This window comes from Phoca vitulina, unplaced genomic scaffold, assembly GCF_004348235.1.
Source record: "Phoca vitulina isolate PV1807 unplaced genomic scaffold, GSC_HSeal_1.0 scaffold5, whole genome shotgun sequence".
NCBI lineage: Eukaryota > Metazoa > Chordata > Mammalia > Carnivora > Phocidae > Phoca > Phoca vitulina.
Window position 1 is genome coordinate 30,062,758 of NW_022589708.1, and position 17,749 is coordinate 30,080,506.

The 17,749-nt window shown below is 36.4% G+C and overlaps 1 protein-coding gene across 16 annotated transcripts in view; it reads left to right on the top strand.

Annotated features, from left to right (window-relative positions):
- Positions 1-17,749, top strand: part of MYCBP2 (MYC binding protein 2) — a 283,331-nt gene that overhangs the window by 108,953 nt on the left and 156,629 nt on the right. For all 16 annotated transcript variants that reach the window (XM_032402809.1, XM_032402810.1, XM_032402815.1 and 13 more), the window contains 5 exons: positions 4,794-4,998; positions 5,605-5,758; positions 13,411-13,583; positions 14,676-14,801; positions 14,889-15,016. In XM_032402809.1, coding sequence (XP_032258700.1) covers positions 4,794-4,998; positions 5,605-5,758; positions 13,411-13,583; positions 14,676-14,801; positions 14,889-15,016 — 786 coding nt within the window. The remainder of the gene's footprint in view (positions 1-4,793; positions 4,999-5,604; positions 5,759-13,410; positions 13,584-14,675; positions 14,802-14,888; positions 15,017-17,749) is intronic.

Sequence of the window (17,749 nt, forward strand, 5' to 3'; positions counted from 1 at the left end):
TCAGTACGTGCCCTCTTTAATACCCATCACCAGGCTAACCCATCCCCCCACCTCCCTCCCCTCTAGAACCCTCAGTTTGTTTCTCAGAGTCCATCGTCTCTCATGGTTCGTCTCCCCCTCTGATTCCCCCCCTTCATTCTTCCCCTCCTGCTATCTTCTTCTTCTTTTTTTTTTTTAACATATAATGTATTACTTGTTTCAGAGGTACAGGTCTGTGATTCAACAGTCTTACACAATTCACAGTGCTCACCATAGCACATACCCTCCTCAATGTCTATCACCCAGCCACCCCATCCCTCCCACCCCCCACCTATATACTCTTGAACCAGCTTCACCTATTGGTATCATTTTGATTTGCTTTATCACTTGCACATGCGTGCTCTTGTTCTCTCTTAAGCACTGTGTGTGTGTGTGTGTAAAACATTTTTTTCCTGAATCCTTTAAGAATAACTTTGCATATATTATGATCCTTTATTCCTGAATACTTCAGTTTGTGTTTTTTTTTTGATTGATCCAATAATTATTTTTTGGCATTTTTTGTCTCCTCCAATCTAAGATCAGGTATTGCATCTGATTGTCATGTCTCTTTAGTCTCCTTTAATCTGTAACATTTCCACACCTTTTCTTTGTCTATTATGACATTGACATTTTTGAAGAGTATGGTACTTTGTTTTTTTTTTTTTAAATAAAATGGTCCTCATTTTTGTTTCTGTGATATTTCCTCATGTTTAGATTCAGGTTGGGTATTCCAGGCCAAAATACTATGTAAGTGATGTTGTGTTCTCCTCAGGCATCACATCTGAAGGCACAAAATGCCCACCTGGAAAATGTGTGATTTTTCTACTGCATAATTAGTATTTTTTCTCTTGAAACTAATAAGCAGTTTATGGATTGACTTTTTTAATAAGACAGTTTTAAGGTACCTGCTTCTCATACAATTTCCCCCTAGATTTAGGTTCCCATTCTTGCCTAAACCAGTCTTTACTATTAATGACTGCAAAATGATGATTTTCTAACTCCAGCACCCCCTCACATTTAACAGTTGGCCCTTTGCATTTTATTGTAAGCAGGAGCCCTTCTTTCTTATTTGGTTTATTTGGTACAGATCCATGTATTTTTATTTTCCTCATTACTGTCCATAATTATTTGGGTGTGTAGATTGTCTCAGATTTCATGGATCAGAATCCCTTTGAGCTGGCTCCTGTGTTCTTATGACATGCCCCTTCATTTTGGGGGTACTTCCTTACTTCCTGGCATAACAAGTTGTTTCAGGCTTCTCTGTGTCAGTCCTAGAATCAGCCGTTTCTCCAAGAACATGGGTTCTTTTTAGTGGGGAATAGTTTTAGACACCAGTTGAGCACTGAGTGTATTCATTGCAGTGGGGTGTCTTTATATCCCCAGTACACATATGTATGCATACCTGTAGGTATTTTAGAAATCATAAGCCCACACCAGTACCTCTACTTCCAATCTATCCCCACAGGGGTCTTTCTTACCTTGACCCATTCCATGTTTGTTTCCTTTCTTCCACAATAAGAATTCTGGCTTCTAACAATATGAGTACATTTATTTCTCATTCACTCAGTCCTGAAATATGGGTAAAATAGTTTTATATTTGCTTTTCCCACACCACTATAAAAACAAACTCACTAAAAGGAGTTCAGGATTTGTCTGTCATTCTCGCTCTTGCCCCCTTTCACCTGTGTCCTTCCCCACAGCTGACGGCATATAGTCAGATACTGTGTTCATAAGTTACTTGGGTGCTCTCCCCCACCCCATTTCAGTGGAATTATGTTATTCCTTTGGAATAGAGTTGGATTTATCCGTTTCAGTTTGCCTTTTTTTTTTTAATTTTAAAAAAACTTTAGTTAATAGTCATAAGAATAGGTACAAATAATAGATTCTTCGTGAAGAACAGCTACAGCCAGTGACCACCCTTCTTCCCCTTGTCCCTGAAAACAAGCACTTCTACAGGTCTGTTTGTCTCACCCTGTCCTGGGTCAGGGGGTCATCTCTATAAAGTGAGTAAGATCTAATGTCAGGGGTTGGGGGAGAAAGATGCCCTTTCGGCACGGAGATAACTTTGGCCTGGAACAATGAATGAGGCTCCCTACGGTTGCCAAAGGGAGGGCAGATTCAGAGGACTGTTACACAATGGTGTTCCTCTTCTCCCTGTGGTAACAGACTTCCTAGCCATTCCGGGGAAGACACTGGTTAAAATGCTGATGCCTGGCATGTCCTGTCTTCTTTGAGCTCTCAGACTTCTAAGGAAAGGGGCTTCTGGTCCAGTGCACTGTTTCAGTTTGCTTTTAGTTTTAGGATCCCTCCTCTCATGTCCTTAGATATAATTATATTTCTTTGAATATGTAGAACATTAATATGTTTCCAAAAGTTAAAAGTTACACAAAAATAGCGTACTCGGTCAAGTGTCATCTCCTCCCATATCCCCTTTACTCCATGCTTGTAAGTAATGAACTTCGTTGTTTTCCAGTTTATACTTCCTGTGTGTATTGTATAGATACAGTATGTGTGTATATATGTACACACATACAATTATTTCCCTTTATTTTTCAAAAGGTAGCATTTTATATATGCTCTTCTGCACTTTGCCCTTATCACTTTACTGTATCTCCTAGATATCATTCTGTGATAGTTCGTAGAGATCTTCCTTATTCTTTTTTTTATATCTGCATAGTACCCTTGTGCATATATACTATAGGTTATTCAGTTCCTTATGCGTGGACATACTTTCCAATATTTTGCAAGTACTTTCCAATATTTTGCGGTGAAAGCAATAAATACTGTTAGAGATGTACCTTTGAGGTAAATTTCTAGAAGTAAGATGTCTGGGTTGAAGGTTAGTGCCTATCCAGTTTTGTGGGATATTAACAATTCCCTTTATTTTTGCGTTCTCACCAGCAATGGTTGAAAATGCCTGTTTCTCCACAGCCTTGTCAACAGAATATGCTGTCATACCTTTTAATTTGCATCAGTCTCATGGGTGAGAAATGGTCCTGCACACTTTGAAGCCTTTTTCCTGTAGCTGGTGCTGTGAACCTTCATTTCATATTTTGACATTAAGGGTTAGATTTTCTCTTTGGGAGATGATTTTACCAGTGCTTCTTCTAAGTCCTCCATACTCCACTGTTCTCCTTCATAAGCCACCCTTTTGCACTCTTCACTCCCTCTAGCTTGAAGTGGCAGGTCCAGGGTGAAGACGGTTGGAATTTGGTTTCTTCCTCTGGTTACAGGTGACTTAAAGGTCATCGGATCTGCTGTTTCCTAAACTGCTGAAGGCTTGAGTCATGCGTGGTTTTCTTTGCCCTGTGTGTTGGTTTTATGTTGTTTTGGGGAAGAATGTGAATGGTAATATTTGAAATCAGACAGCCATTTTTGTCCTCTACCTGCAGAAGTCCTAATTGTGAACTTTTATGAATTTAACTATGGCTTATGTATAACCACATTATGAATCCCGTGGTGCTGTCCAGTCATCTGTTGTATTTTTGTACTGCTTTTCCGTACATTAGTTGGTTGATAGTAAGGGAATAGATATTTATTTCAGTAGTCAGTGACAAATAGAATTATTTTTCTTCTAAAAGCATAATATATCCTTGAATATGACATACTTTGCTCACTGTTCACATTTTTTATGCCTTTTTTTTTTTTTGTCAAAAAATAAGGATAGACATTGAAAGAAGCTAAGAATTAACATATTAACATCGAAATTTTGGGCTTCTTCTCTGTTTGTGTGGTTTCCACATTTTTCCTCCCCTGGTTCAGCCCAGTGCTTAAAGCTCTGTTGCTTTTGCAGTCACTTTGTGGCTGTATTTTCTTGCTGTGGTATTGAAGGAGGGATAGAATACCCTAGAAACCCAATAGTTGGGTGAGAATTAACCAGGCTATTTGCAGTGCTCCAGTGTTCTTCAGGTTTTTTGCTAATGATTTCTCATTCCTAGGACTTGCAGATGACCCTGGATGCCATGAGACAGCACTTTCCACCCTCCAGAGGGCTTTTGGAAGGGGAGTGCTTTGGGGGGAGGGCAAGCTCCTGAACCAGGGGTGGATATATGTTTACCCATCCACCATCAGCCTTCTTTTATAGCTACTACTAGCTTAGTAATGAGAGACTTTCTGTTGTTTTTTAAATTAAACTCTTACCTAACCTACTACCTATAGACAGCCATAGTTTTTAAGTGAGTTAACAATTACTTAAGATATCATACCTTACCATTGGTTATGCTGTTTATCTTGAAACATAAATAACTTAGTAACACATGATCATGTGTAAAAAATGTAATTTTCTAATTGTATTCACAGTTGTAGTATTCATTATTTTGGCCTTTACCCAAATATTTTCAGACTGTGTGATTTTAGTAGTGACTTTCTATCATCTTAAGTACTATCAACTTAAAATATCAAAGTGATTTTTTTAAAATAACAATTTGTAATACTAATTTTTTAACATATTGTGTATTATACTTTTAAATGTAGGTGAAGACAATATTTCAGGGTGATTTCTTGGATGGAAAAATTTTTCAGCTTTATTGTTATTTTTAATAATACACTTGGTGGTTTATTAGGAAGAGCGTTCCTAAGAATAATAGAAATTATTTTATTCCTTTACAAATTTTGGTCTAAGTGTCACATGAATTCATTAATTAAAAAAAGTACTAACAGTTGATAAAGAATAATTTCTCATAGAGCTGTTTTTGTCTCCTGTCTTCTTAACTTTATAAAAAATTATTGATTGTTTATCTAGTAATGTTGTTAATATGGTTTATTTAATCTTTTAGAAAGGACAACTGGGTAGACCAATTTTGGATGTGCCATATTGGAATGCAAAACCAGCTCCCATGCCCAACATTGGATCAAAGTATGGAAGGAAGGCTACCTGGATAGGTGCCAGTGGGGACCAGACCTTCTTACGCATAGATGAAGCACTTATTAATTCTCACGTGCTGGCAACATCAGAAATTTTTGCCAGTAAACACATAATAGGTAATACCCCCAAACAAACAAATGTTCTTCCCAAAATCTTTGTTGTGATTGACAGTAAATGGTTCATCTTTACCTATCATGAGATAGATAATCTTAGAGCTTTCTGTTTTCTTTCTCTTTGAAGAAATTTTAAAGAAGCTTCTAAATGTCTGTGTTTATGTGAGTATTTATAAGCTAGAGAGTGGTGGAAACATGAGCCAAATTGTAATAGGATAAAACCTGTATTGGAAGGGGGAATTTTTCTGTATTGGTTCTTGTTAAATAAGTGGTAGAAATTAATTTTTATGAAAGGTAACTTAAGTCAAACTTTGAAGTTCCATCTATAGGTATCAATCTATACTTGTGTCTGTGATATCATAAATAATTATATACTGGAGTGATAGAGTATAGAAATTAAGAGCTTGTGTTGTGGATTTAGACAGCCTGAGGTTTTGGTACTGATTCTATTACTTAAAAGTTTTTAATTAATCTATTGAAGTCTCAGTTTCTTCATCTGTAAAATGGATGTAATAATAATACTTCCCTTATAAATAATACTTATCTTCTAAGCTGAGGCATTATAAAAAGGTAATGCATTTTTAAGATGGATAAATATCTTTCCCCAAGGCTTGGTACCTGCTTCTATATCAGAACCTCCTCCATTTAAATGTCTTCTGATAAATAAAGTGGATGGGAGTTGTAAAACTTTTAATGACTCTGAACAAGAGGACCTGCAAGGATTTGGTGTGTGTCTTGATCCTGTGTATGATGTCATTTGGAGGTAAGCTCTGTTTATAAAATGGAGTAGTAAATAAGTTCTGATCAAATTATACTCTTGTGTTGATATAAAATTCATGTATAAGGCAGACCTTTTATACATGAGAACTCTCTTTTTTAACTGTGCTTCCCAGGACCTTTGCAGTAAAAGCACGTGTTCTGAGCCAGGCTGCCTCGGATTATCCCAGATCCACAGTATGCTTTCTGTGTCACCTTGGAATGGTTACTTTGACTCTATGTGCTTTACTTCTCTCATTTAAATATTTGGGGTAATAATAGTACCTACCTCATAAATTGTTATGGAGTGAAGAATTTAGAGCAGAGGTACATGGTAGGTGCTACTGGGGGCACCTGGGTGACTCAATCATTAAGCGTCTGCCTTCGGCTCAGGTCATGATCCCAGGGTCCTGGGATCGAGCCCCGCATCGAGCCCCGCATCAGGCTCCCGGCTCTGCGGGAAGCCTGCTTCTCCCTCTCCCACTCCCCCTGCTTGTGTTCCCTCTCTCACTGTGTCTCTCTCTGTCAAATAAATAAATAAAATCTTAAAAAAAAAAAAAAAAAAGAACTGTTTGCTGCTGTCATATTAAGCAGTTATACTTTCAAGAGGTGTTAATTATTTTTGATCTGTCAGCAATCCTGTCTAAATTGTATAGAACTCATTCTATTTTCTTGTTTCCATATATCGAATTATTACCAACTATGTAGAAGAAATTGTGCCAAAGACAATACAGAATAATTAAGATAAATGCCCTTTATGAATGTACGTATATTGGTAGAGAAATGTAGAAATGTATAATATTGCCAAACTCTAGAAACTGTAAAAATGTAGAGAATGGATACAGGTACACTAGAGACTCAAATTATGTTGTATCTGCTTAAAATTTACTATGGTGCTTTGTATACATAATGAGTAAAGAAAATTGTTGTCCTCAGCATTTCTAGCTTTGAATACTAGTAGGAGGTGTCCCCTGCATCACCAGATTGACTCATCACAGGACTTACCTTTTTCTTTTTTTTTTCTTTTCCCCTCTTGCATTGTTTATTTGGCCAACCTCAGTGGACAGGAATTAGATAAATTGAAAGGTTTAACTGGCACCAATGAGGAAAGGGAAAAGACTTTTTTGTCTTCTTCCTCTGCCCATGACTACTTTCATTTCTGTCAGCCAGCCAGGTCTTAAGAAGCCATGTTTTCTATCAGTCCTAAGGCTGCATTCAGAGTGAAGGAATTACAGTGCTTCCCGGGTTGCTGACCAGCCTACTGTCTTACTTGGGCATTTTGTGAGAAGGCCTGGAAGCCAGAATTGATTGAGTTTTCAGTCAATTTCAATTTCCCTAGCAGCATTACACAGGATAGATTAGATAACGAGAGACTAGAGGTGAGTAGTCTTACAGAAATTCTTATGAAGACATGAGGTACTAAGAACCAAAATTGGAGTGGTCACAGTGGGATAGCGTGGAGGAGATAGAAAGGCACAAAGACAGACTAGTCATTAGTTATTTACTGATTACAAGTCTGTATACAAGAGACTTAGTTACCAAAGAGCAAGCTCTGGTTTGGACTTAGGTTTAAGTTGATGTTTTATTTCCTATAATCTTTATATGTTTTATCTTCAAATGAAAGAAATTTACATTAACAAAATAAAAATCAACAGTGGAGACTTTGTTTATGGATACATTCACTAAATTAGAAATGCATTCTTTAAATTAGTTACTAGCAGAACTGGATTCTAACAGTATAACTAGAGCTATTTCCCTGGAGTCTTAACAGAACTCCAGAACTCAGAAGTGTAGTGTGCAGTTAGCTGAGCCTTGCCTTTTTCACATACGGTGACAGTGATAGGAGAGATGATCTCAAATGCCTTGCCAGGTCCTTGAGTACTTACTCCCTTGTTCCAAAACAGAGATTAAAAGTCTCCTCAAATGTTTCACTAAACAGCTGGAAGGTGTTTTCTTGTAATCAGGATCAGAGTTTTATGCCATTATCCTGACTTCTGGCTGTTTTATGTCCTTTGTATTTTTCAGTAGGTACTTACACTTTACAGTCCTCGTAGATGCTGCAGGTTCGGCAGTAGCTCACGTTGACTTTCCTTCCGGGTGGAGTTGGCTTCCTTTTGTATTCTTAACAGCTAACTTTTCCTGAGTAATTAGAAACTTAGCATCTGTAAAAAGCAGATAAATGTTAAGAATAGCAATTTTATTTCCCACTTCAAAATTTATACATAAATTTGTGTTGTTACTTTTTTAACAGCAAAGCAAAACTTGAATTGTGTGGTCCTTCTTCAGATGTTTTTCTTTCCCCATAAAAATCCTATTAACCTTCTCTCTGGGTCACAGGTATTAAGTTTGGTTTATATTGTTTTGACACTTTTGTAAAATGCATGTGTTTTTTTAATACATATAAGAATATATTCATTTTAAAAGCGAGGGGTTTTTTTTGCTAAATGACAAAGCAAAAAGTAGATTTTCCCAAGTCAGTACAGTTAAGAACTGCTTTGTTATTAAAACTGTATAGAATTCTGTAGTCTGGATAAACTAAAATATACTTAACTATTTCCCTATTGATGAACGTTTTAGATTACTTTTTAATGTTTCGGTATTACCTATATTGCCAGAGTGAACACACAAACACGTGTGTATATACACACACAGTTTGTACTCATGGGAGTGTATTCCCACAAGATAACTTTCAAGAAGTGGAATTGCTGAGTCAAAAGATTGGCTCATAGAATTGTGATATATACTGCCAAATTGTCCTTCAGTACTCTCTCACCAACTGCTATGAGAATCCATATTTTCCCATACTGTCAGCATCAGTATACAGTACTACTATTATTTTTAATTTTTGCTATTTTAATTTTAGTCAGTAAATATTTAAATAGATACTATATGATAAGCAAAAATTGATACAAGTAAATAAGATACATATAAAATTCCCTTGCTCTTAGGGAAGTTGTCTTTTTTATTAAACAGAGATATAGACCATATGAAAGTGAATAAATAATACTCTTTATAGATCTTACTCAGCATCATTAAGGAAAAAGGGATTGCTGTGATTAACAGCAGTGACCTATCTTCTATTCAATGGAGACAGTATAAGTTAAGACCTTAAAGTATAAGAAAGAAAGAACCAAGTGTTTGAAGAGTTAGGGAAAGTTTTCAGAGCCGGGAAAGCTTAGTAGACCCAAATACTTTGGTGCAAGAGCCTGGTTGTGTTTTAGGAATTTGAAGAAAGCCAGTGTGGTTAAAGCATAGTGAGTGAGGGCATGAAATAAATTCAAAGGGGGTAGGCAAGGCCAGGACATGCAGGACTTTGTAGGCTAGATTAAGGAAATAGAATTTTCTTCAAGGGGCGCCTGGGTGGCTCAGTCGTTAAGTGTCTGCCTTCGGCTCAGGTCATGATCCCAGGGTCCTGGGATCGAGCCCCGCATCGGGCTCCCTGCTCGGCGGGAAGCCTGCTTCTCCCTCTCCCACTCCCCCTGCTTGTGTTCCCTCTCTCGCTGTGTCTCTCTGTCAAATAAATAAATAAACTCTTTAAAAAAAAAAAAAAAAAGAATTTTCTTCAAAATAGGAAGTCCTTGTAGGATTTTGAGTTGGGAAGTGACACGAAGAGATTATACTTGTGTGGAAAATGAATGGGAGGCGGCAAGATCAGATGTAGGCAGTTCCTGCGGTAGTGCAAGGGAGAAATGATGGCATGAAACTTAGGGTCGTGGTGGGGAAGATGGAGAGGAGCAGTCAGCAGCATGTATTTTGGAATAGAGCCAATAAAACTGGCTTGTATTGGAAAGTGGTTAAGGAAAGAAAATAGTCCAGGATGATTCCCAAGGTTCTGATTTTCGCATTTGAGTAGACATTGGTGATTAACTGAGCCAGGAAAGGCAGAGAAAGGGACAGATTTTGTCAAGATTTCTGTTTTTGACATGTTAAGTGAGCCAAGTTCAAAGGACTAGTCTGGGCTGGGATATATATTTGATAATGTTTAGTTTATAGGTGTATCTAAAGCTGCGGTATTGAACGAGATCACCTAGACAGAGAATGTAGGTTGAGGAGAACTTACAAAATTTAGAAGTTAGGTGAGATAGGAGGAACTAGTCAGGAGAATAGAAGGAGCAGCTTATGAACTATGGGAAAAAGCAAGAGGGTGTGCTGACATAGAAGTGAAAAGGGGAGTGTTCAATGATGTTGGATACTGCTGAGGGCTTAACTAAGTAGATGACAAAAAATTCCATTAGGTTTAGCTACTTAGGAGTTATTTGCAACTTTGAGAATGATTTCATGGAAGTGTTAGATGTGCAAACTAGATTGGTTTGAAGAGTGAATGGGGATTTCCGCTTCTGGCAATTTGGTAAACTAAATACTTTGATGAGGGCCCTATGCTTTAAAAAAAAAAAAAAAAAGTTTATATTTTATACATTGGCTTGGCACTCAGCCAAGATGTCGCTGATATACTACCCCTGTCTTCCACCCCCATCTCAAAGAAAGAAAGCCAGCATAAAAGTAAAAATCATACCTGATGAGGTGACCCTTGAGAAGTAAGCAGTCAGCACTCTAAACACGGGATTTTGCTGAGGGCAAATGGTGATAAGCAGTGCTGCAACTTGGAAAATGAGTGTTGTGCCAGCTGCAAGGTGAGGGAGATGGAAACTGATCCTGAAACTCTGTTAAGCTTCTGGCCTTGGAATGATGCTAAACTGGGATTAAATAGGTAATACCCCTGTGTCTCCGGCAGAAGGCAAGTGTACATCATCTTTAGAGAAAACCCCTCCTTCATTTAGGCCCATAGGTTTTTAGTGAATTAAGATTCCATCAAGTATAAGCACAAAGTCTAAGATTGCTTAACATATAAATTATATCACTGTTAGTGAAATTCAGCTAAAGACAAGCAAAACAAGATCGGTTTCATCTCAGAATTAGCAGAAACAATATAAATTATGTATGTATGAAATGTTTAAAAAATAAAAGATGAAATTGAGGAAGCAAAAGAAACTCATAATGAGACTCAAAATGATGAGCCATATTTGAAAAATAACCAAGCAAAACTTCTATAAATGAAGAACAGTTATTTACACAAATGCATGAGTAGATCAGATTTGAAGAGTTGAGAGGAAATTACACAAAATGCCACAGAGACAAGAATATAAAAAATATGAAAGAGATTTGAAGAATATAATGAAAAGATCTAATAGACATCCAAGAAGGAAATTTTAGAGATTAAAGAAAATAGAGGAGAAACAATACTTGAGGAGATAATGCCTAAGAATTTTCCAGAACCAAAAATAAAAAGATTTAAATTCACAAATATTAGAAATTATGTGTTTCCATTATTTGCAATCAGGAGAATTATAGTGAAATTACAGAACACTAAAGCCCAAGAGAAAAATCTTAAAAGCAACCAGAGAGAAATAAATAATAACATACAAAAAAACCCAATTAGATTAAATTAAAAAGCAATAGTACAGTTATATTAATGCTACTAACTATAGCAGGTACTTTAATAGAATTTATTCTGTGCCAAGTATTACTTTTGTTTAAAATTTTAAAAAATTTAAATAACTTTTTAATTTTAATTGTGCTAAAAAACATAAAATGTAACCATTTCTAAGTGTACAATTCAGCAGTGTTAAGTATACTCACATTGTTGTATGGTAGACCTCCAGAAGTATTTTCATCTTGCAAAACTGAAACTCTGTACCAAAGAACAACTCCCCGTTTCTCCCTCCCTCCAGCCCGTAGCAGCCACCATTCTACTGTCTGTGAATTTGACTATTTTTGATATATAAGTACAATCATACAGTACTAGTCTTTTTTGTGACTAGCTTATTTCACTTAGCATCATGTCCTCAAGATTCATTCACATTGCAGCCTGTGACAGAATTCTTTGCTTTGTAAGGCTAAATAACATTCAGTGTTTCTACCGTACTTTATTTATCCACTCATCCATCCATGGATGCTTAAGTTGCTTCCACCTTTTGGCTTTTGTGGATAATGCTGCTATGATTGTGAGTGTGCAAGTATCACTTCAAGATTCTCCTTTCAGGGGCGCCTGGGTGGCTCAGTCATTAAGCGTCTGCCTTCGGCTCAGGTCATGATCCCAGGGTCCTGGGATCAAGCCCCACATTGGGCTCCCTGCTCCATGGGAAGCCTGCTTCTCCCTCTCCCTCTCCCACTTGCCCTGCTTGTGTTCCCTCTCTCGCTGTCTCTCTCTCTCTCTGTCAAAATAAATAAATAAAATCTAAAAAAAAAAAATAAAGATTCTCCTTTCAGTTCTTTTGGATATATACCAAAGATTTGGATTTAAGTGCTCTTATATTTAGTAAATTTAGATCATCAAGCACCATTGATTGAGAAGACCATTCTTAATAAATGAATCTGAATGCTAGCTGTATCTGACACAAATCAGATTTTCAAAATAATCATTGTTTTCTGTGTAGGCATACCAATTAATGAAAAAATGAGGATTTTGTTCTTCCTTCCCGTCTAATCTCGTACTTACGCTTTAGGAGCTGTGTATAAAATTATCCATAGCAGCATTTTTTTTGTAATGGAAAATAGAGTGGTTTTGATTTTTTTGCTATCAGTAATAGAATGGACAAATAGTTGTAATGTAGTCACATGAGCTATTAATATTTTACAACAACAAGAATAAATGAACTTACAGTCATATACCACTGTAAAAATACATTGTTAAGAATATTCTGTTGTTTGAAGAAAGCTAACCACAGAAGAACACATGGTGTATCCTGTTCATGTACAATTCAAAATGTGAAATTTAAGTAATATACAATTTTGATATAAACATATGAAAAATCATAAAAGCAAGAGAATGATAAACTTTTAAAATTCCAGGTAATTGCTACTTTTGAAGGAAAGGGGAAGAAATTAGGTAGGGAAGGAGAGTGGGTAGGGAAGGAGAGCCAGGGTACTTAAAAGATAATGGTAATATTCTTTTTACTAGTGCACATTATCCCATTATTCTTCATACCTCATTTTGAAAATATTTTGTTACTCTTCTTTTGTATGTACTCTGTAGTTGATAAAAACAACTTTTTCAAAAAGAATTTATAGCAAAAAAAAAAATGTGGTAAAGAAGTAGAGGCAGCTTTTTGAGAATTATTTATGGAAGAGATAAGAGAAATGAGGTAATGGTTGGAGGGTATTGTGGGTCCCTTAGGGGTTACTGTTTATGAGTGTTTGAATATCTACATACCCTTTACTTGTGCTTCCTTTCTGAAAACCGCATTCTAGGTCTTTTGCCCATTTTTGATACTGGGTTGATTGTCTCTTACTGGTTGCAGGAGCTCATATATATTGTGGATACTGTTGTTTTGTCTCATATGTATGTGTCACCTATTTTCTTTCAACTTGCCCTTTGTCTTTAAATGTTATTTATGGAGTTTTTGTTGTACAGAAGCTTCATATATGGATGCATCATGTTTTCTGTTGCTCTGTTACTCGTAACGTTTCGTGATCTGTAGAACTGTTTCATTCAAATTATTTCACTTCTAGTGACCAATAATTTTATTTATATATTTAACTCCAAGAAAATAATGAACTACATTTTGTCCTCTTTAAGCTGACTATATTCTCTTTGTATCAATTGTACTTTAGAAATTTAGAAACTGTATGTTGAAGTGCTGTGATTATTCTTTCTTGAAGGTTTCGACCAAATACTAGAGAACTGTGGTGTTACAATGCAGTGGTTGCTGATGCCAGACTTCCTTCTTCAGCAGACATGCAATCCAGATGTAGTATTCTCAGTCCTGAACTTGCCTTACCAGCAGGATCAAGGGCTCTCACCACCCGATCTCATGCAGCTTTGCACATTCTAGGTAGGCTTGCTCTTTTGATGATCAGCTAATTTTCATTAATATGTGCTGAGAACTTTTTTGAGAGAATATTTAGGTTTGTGTTTCATTTTCTCTTGTGTGTTAAACAACAACATGCTAGGTGCAATATAAGTTAAACCCTCTAACTTAAAGAGGTTTGTCCATCCCCCAAACACCAATATATCAGACTTGAACCAACATAATTCATATATGCCCAAATATAAAGCATTCCTGAATATAATTCTAGCAGGCAGATTTTCTTAATGTTTTTGTTCAGCTTAAATATATAAACTTTAGAGATGCAGTTAGAATATTCAAATGTATAATTATAATACTTAATTTGCATACTTTATTTTAAAATAACAAATTCTATAAAATATATTTATGTAATTATGAATTTTATACATATTACTTCTGTCTCATATAACACAGTTTTCCACAGTACATCAACTTCACTTCTATTTAATTTATAATACAGCATTTTTTCAGAATATATATATATATATATATTCTGTTCGTAGAAATTTTACACCAGTCCACGTAACTACTTATTTTATTGCTTTTAAAAAGGATCCTTAAAAAGACTCATTCATGCTTATCTAAAATTTGCAGTTGTGAAATCATGTTCCTAAGTATAATTACTAGATCATACATATAATTCCTTGCTTCTTTTTTCTCAAATTTTATCTGGTAATCATTGTAAACATCCAGAACTCACATTGGTTAAGGTTCTCTCAGGCTGCTATGTCTTCCTCATATAGAACTTTAAGAATCTAGAAGTAACTCAGGGTTTCATAAAAGGAAGAACCCTGTAAAGGCTCAAAGATTGAGGGATTCCAACTTTTCAAAGATAAAGTTTTTTGCAAAACATTGACATATAGAATGTGTTTAAATATGATAATTACCCAAACAGAGGGGAATTCTTATTGGTTGTAGGTGTTCTTTCGTGAAACATTGTTTAAAGCTTGGAATACATTTATTGGCACACTCAGAGTTTATTATTTTAATTTATCCCCTACAGCATCTCATACCATCAATATAGTGGGAAATTTTAATTTCAAGGAGTTGAATTTTTGTTTGTTTGTTTGTTTTTAGGTTGCCTTGATACCTTAGCAGCTATGCAGGATTTAAAAATGGGTGTTGCAAGTACAGAGGAGGAGACTCAAGCAGTAATGAAGGTTTATTCCAAAGAAGATTATAGTGTAGTAAACAGGTTTGAAAGTATGTATATTTATGTCTAGGAAATATTGTCATATAAGTGAAATATATATATATTTTACAACATAAATTATTATTTGTATCTTTTAGGTCATGGAGGGGGCTGGGGTTACTCTGCTCATTCAGTAGAAGCTATACGTTTTAGTGCTGACACTGATATTTTACTTGGTGGCCTTGGTTTGTTTGGAGGTAGAGGAGAATATACTGCTAAAATTAAGGTAAGCAGTTTGTTGGCACTGTTGCCCTTTTTTGTTTGAAGATGTTGGTTTTGACTTAGTTTATGATTTTATGTATATAATGTATAATAAAAAAGGACTTGAGGAAGCATTGCTAAAATGTAATGCAATAATACTAAATCTATTGACTCATTAGAAAATCAAAAGTCAAGATGGGAGGAAATGAATAGAAAGTGATTTCTTCATAATTTTAGGCTGAAAAAGACTAGTTCATCTCAATCCTTCGTGCTGAGCTTCCTAGTGGTCTAGGAGTAGCAGGACATTTTGATATGCCTCCTTTCTGTTAGCCACTTTAATGACGGGGGCACAGCTGTTTTGATGCAGGGACATTTTGATGTAGCTTTAAAAGTTTTTAGCATTTTTGATGCCAAATACTGTGTAAACAGACATGATCACCCTAAGACGGGGACCAGGGATGAAGTGAGAGATGGAATATGGGGTATGGATTTCATCGGAATATGGGGTATGGATTATACAGTGAAGACAGTATATAAAAGAGGGGTTGATAGGATTAAATTAGGTCGACTGGTTAAAGAAGATGAGGACTGAGACTTGACCACTGGCTTCAGCAATCAGAAATCACTCACATCCTTGACAAGAGCAGTTTTGGTAGAGTGGGTGGGGCAAAAACCTGATTAGAGTAGGTTCAAGAAGGAATGGGAAGAGAGAGAATGGAAAGAGAAAGTATAGAAAGTTAAGAATATGTACAGAGTCCAACTAGGTGGCTAGTCCAAGATAAAATAAAAATAATCAAAAGTCCTGAGTTAATTATACCTGTTCATCTGAGAAAGGGTCTGCAGTTATTCCAAGCAAAGGATGTGCTCATTCTTTGAAAATTCACTAATAGCTTAAATGTTCCACTTCTCAAATTAATCTGATTTTACTTTTAAGTAAAAGAGAGGGGCGCCTCTGTGGCTCAGTTGGTTAAATGTCTCTCTGACTCTTGGTTTTGGCTCAGGTCATGATCTCAGGGTCCTGAGATCGAGCCCCAAATTGGGCTCCGCACTGGGGATGGAGCCCGCTTAAGATTCTCTCTCTCCCACTCCTTCTGCCCCAACCTCCCCACCCCTGCTCACACGTGTAAGCTCATGCTCTCTCTCTCTCTCCAAAAAAAAAAACTAAAAATAAAATAATTAAAAATAATTTTAAAATAAGGTAAGAGAGGAAACTATAGTTTGTGCCTTAATTTCAGTAGCAGGCTTCATTAAAAATTCTAATTAAATGCTATCTGTTTAGGAGATCTTTTCTTACTTCTCTCAGTGGTATCTAAAACTTATATTAATATGTTAAAACTCCCTTACTGTGATGGTTTTTGAGGACACTTCCCATAGAGGCCCAACCAGAACCGACAAACTTTTAAAAAATATTTGCTTCTAGGTACATATATAGAAAGAGAGAGAGAGAGAAAGGAAGGAAGGAAAAGAAAGAAAAGGGAATATAAAACAGTTTTGGTTTTTGGCTTATTTCAGAGCAACTGCTTTCAAAGGGTTACTTGAAGATGTCTTGATTTGAAGTCAAGATAGAGAAGCAAACTCAATGATACAGTGCTAGTTGGCAATGTCTAGTAAGTTTATCGTGAAGATACATTTTTTTTCTGTTCCTGAAAGGTTTTTTGTTTTGTTTTGATAATATTGAACACCATAGTGGCCCTTATCTCCCGTAGTTGTGGTATAGAAGTATATAGGCCTTCCACAATGCTGTTTTTAAATTAGGTGTCATTTTTTTTTTCCAAATCTCAAATCCTCTTTTACTCCTCCCATTCCTTGAAAGTGAACTTGCCTTTGATATTCAGTTATTGGGGCACCTGGGTGGCTCAGTTGGTTAAGCATCTGCCTTGGGCTCAAGTCATGATCTTAGGGTCCTGGGATCGAGCCCCGCATCGGGCTCCTTGCTCAGCGGGAAGCCTGCTCTCCCCCAGCTCATGCACTCTCTCTCACAAAAATAAATAAATAAAATCTTTTAAAAAGAAGATTCAGTTATTAATGAGTAGACTAAAGTTTTCCAACAGAAGTCTTTTTTTTTTTGCCTCCATTCACCTCTTTCAGGTACATGTTTTTTTTTCTGGCAGTAAATCTCTTTTTTTGTTGTTTCGTTTTCATATCTCTGGTTGTTTCTTCTCTGTTGTAGGTTTGTCCTCTTCTACCAGGCCACTAAGTATTGGAGTTCTTCTAGGCTCAGCCCTAGCCCCTATTTCTTCACTCTATATTTTCTCCTAAACATTCTCCTCTAAGCCTGAAGTTTAAATAGCTGTCAGCATACCATAATGTCCAAATTTAGATCTCCAGCTCAGACTTCTTCTTTGACCCATTTCCATGTAAGTGCTTTAAAGGCATGACAGTTGCTGGTCTTTATATTGCGACTGAATTCATGCTCTTTCCCCAAGATGTGGCTCTCTTCCAGTGGTTCTTCTCTTGAATAGTAGCATCCACCATATGCTTGTTACCCTAAGGCAGAAACCTAGACCTCTTTCTTGATTGGGGCGGGGGATGGGGGGGTCCTCTTTTATCTCTTTCCTCCTGCTAGGAGACTCTTCCATTACTAACTACCCTGGGCAAAGGTACTTGTGTACTTGTCTTGGACTAGCCACCTAGTTGGACTCTGTACATATTCTTAACTTTCTATACTTTCTCTTTCCATTCTCTCTCTTCCCATTCCTTCTTGAACCTACTCTAATCAGGTTTTTGCCCCACCCACTCTACCAAAACTGCTCTTGTC